At 43.1% G+C, this 2881-nt stretch overlaps 1 protein-coding gene across 1 annotated transcript; it reads left to right on the forward strand.

Moving 5' to 3' along the window:
* The first annotated feature begins 995 nt into the window (after positions 1-995).
* On the forward strand, positions 996-1463 carry LOC134222912 (uncharacterized). The gene has a single exon (XM_062702056.1). The coding sequence runs from the start codon at positions 996-998 to the stop codon at positions 1461-1463; it is 468 nt and encodes a 155-aa protein (XP_062558040.1).
* Positions 1464-2881: the final 1418 nt, after the last annotated feature.

A 2881-nucleotide genomic window follows, 5' to 3' on the forward strand; every position in this document is an offset into this window, starting at 1 on the left:
ATTTTTCTATTAATCATTTAGGCTAGATCAAAAACATTATTTTCCTCTGCTTTCTTCACATACCTATTAAATTTTCTGTGGCTTTCGAAGGGGGAATTCAAAATTTTGTTGAAAAATTAGGAAAAAAATGGAACTTTTTAAAAAAATCTTCAATAAAACTGTTTAGTTTTACGATTTAATATTTTTTTATTGATGATTTTTTATATTACACCCCCTTGCGGGGCCATTCATAGCCGTGCAATAAGATGCGCGGCTACAAAGCAAGACCATGCTGAGGGTGGCTAGGATCGATTCCCGGTCCGGTATAGAAAATTTTCGGGTTGGAAATTGTGTTCCCTGGGCATAAAAGTATCATCGTGTTAGCCTCATGATTGAACCTGTGCCAGCCAAAGTTTTACATGTCATATCGAGAAAATATTACAGAAAATGCATTTTCCCAAAAACATCGAATATAAAACTCAAATTTGCAACTATCTGCAACTCAGCTGTACCAACGTGGCATGACTAATGTCCCTAAAGGTAGTAACGATAAATTTGCGAAGTTTCTTGACAATTTTCAAGTTTATTGGAACAAAATGCAGCAGACACTGAAAATCGTTGCCAGTAAAAGTGGTACCGTAATCCGCCGGGGCAACTTTGATCAGCGGGGTAGCATTGATCAGTTTCACCAATTTCAATGGATACAATATTATTTCCTTTATAGTGGTATCATTCTGATCCACCCTATTATAAGTTGAGTATTGCCGTGTCTGTATATATGTCATGTCAGTTTTAAATAAGACAACAGTGTAAGCACACGTTCGATAATAAAGATATTTTATACCCAAGTACTCGCCGCGGTTATTCATCGTTTTACCGGATCAGACCCCCACAATTGGTGACTCCGACGCGCGTAGTTTCCGTAGTTCGCGAAGAATTCACGAAAAAATTAATGAATTTCGACATGTATCCAGAAAAGAGAGGAAGCATTTCGAGAGGTACACGTAACCTCAAATATGACTGATCCGGACGTCGCGGCAGCAACATCATCGGTTTCGGTGAAGTTGCCAGAGTTTTGGAAAACCGATCCACATATGTGGTTTGCCCAGGCTAAAGCCCAATTTAGCCTGGCGCAAGTCACCAAAGATGACACCAAGTTTTGGCATATTATCGCTAAAATTGATCAAAGCGTCATCTGTCATGTAGCGGATCTTGTTTCTACCCCGCCGGTAGACAGTAAATACAAAGCAATTAAGGACCGACTGATTGCCCGCTTTGCATTATCTCCGCAAGCTCGGTTGGAGCAGCTTCTCAGTTCGTGCGATCTAGGAGATTTTCGTCCAACTCATCTCCTTGCCCAGACGAGTGAAATCGCAACTGGCCTGAATGTCGACGACAACCTAATGAAAATGCCAACATCAGGACAGTTTTGGCAATCAGCGATGGAAGTTTGGCAAAGCTTGCCGAAATGGCCGACAAAATGATTGACTCCTCCAACAACTGCGTTTCGGCGGTTTCCGTTTCTACAAGGGAGCAAATGGCCGTAAACAGCGTGGAAACAACAGCCAAACCGTCGACCGAATATGCATCATTGAGGGAGGAAATAGAGGTGCTCACAACTGAAATTCGCCGATTGAAAAATGGACAGAACAGGAGACGTGGTCGATCCGCTTCCAGACCTAGGGCAGTAAACGATTCGATTTGTTGGTATCATCGTAAATATGGAGCAAACGCAGAACATTGCCGCGAACCATGCTCTTATGACCGTACAAAAAACTAGATTCTCACCCCCTAGAGTCGGCGCGGATGGGTGATGGATTCGAAAGTCGTCGTCTAGTGATACTGGATACCATTTCTCGATGCAAATTTCTTGTGGACACCGGTTCAGATGTGTCCATCATTTCGGCATCTAAATCTGATAAACGGAACAGTACAGGTCTGTTTTCATTACATGCTGCAAACGGTACGAAAATTAGTACTTATGGGAACAAGTTTCTTTCTTTGGACCTTGGTTTACGACGACGTTTTACGTGGCGATTTGTGATGGCGGACGTTAGCTGCGCAATCATCGGTGCAGATCTATTGGCGCATTTCGGTTTACTTGTTGATTTGCAGCGCCATCAACTGATTGATGGCACCACCAACCTTCGCAGTTCCGGATGTTTGAGAACTACAACCATACATGGCATAACTGTCATCAACGCTACCCATCCTTTTCACGAAGTTCTATCTGATTATCGAGAAATTCTTTCGCCATCGTTTGCGCATCAGAAGGTTTGGCACGAAGTCACACATCACATCGTCACGCGTGGTCCACCGGTTGCGTGTAAAGCTCGTCGAATGCACCCGGAAAAATTTAAAGCGGCGAAGGATGAGTTTCGGATTATGCTCGAAGTAGGCATTTGTAGACCGCCAAGCAACAGTTGGGCCAGCGCATTACATTGCGTTCCAAAAAAGAATGGTGAGTGGAGGTTTGTAGGAGATTATCGGCGTCTTAATAAGGCAACAGTCCCGGACCGATATCCCGTTCCGCATGTACACGATCTTTTGAATCGTTTTGAAGGTAAAAGCATATTCACTACGTTGGATCTTGTGAGAGCCTACTACAACATTCCGGTGGAGGCGGCCGATATACCGAAAACCGCCGTTATAACTCCTTTCGGGCTTTTTGAATTTACTCGAATGCCTTTCGGCCTCTGCAATGCAAGCCAAACCTTTCAAAGTTTTATGAACAAATTTATCGCGGACCTTGATTTCGTCATTGTTTTTATTGACGATATATGCATAGCTTCATCGAATGACGTGGAGCATAAGGAGCATGTGAGAATAGTTTTGGACCGCCTGAAGGAAAATGGCCTAACTATTAATATTGAGAAATGCAAGTTTTCGCTCCCTGAAGTTG

Source organism: Armigeres subalbatus, chromosome 3 (assembly GCF_024139115.2).
Source record: "Armigeres subalbatus isolate Guangzhou_Male chromosome 3, GZ_Asu_2, whole genome shotgun sequence".
NCBI classification, from domain to species: domain Eukaryota; kingdom Metazoa; phylum Arthropoda; class Insecta; order Diptera; family Culicidae; genus Armigeres; species Armigeres subalbatus.

Bases quoted from the DNA above. Each gene is read 5' to 3' on its own strand.
- LOC134222912 (XM_062702056.1), top strand. From the start codon at position 996: ATGACTGATCCGGACGTCGCGGCAGCAACATCATCGGTTTCGGTGAAG.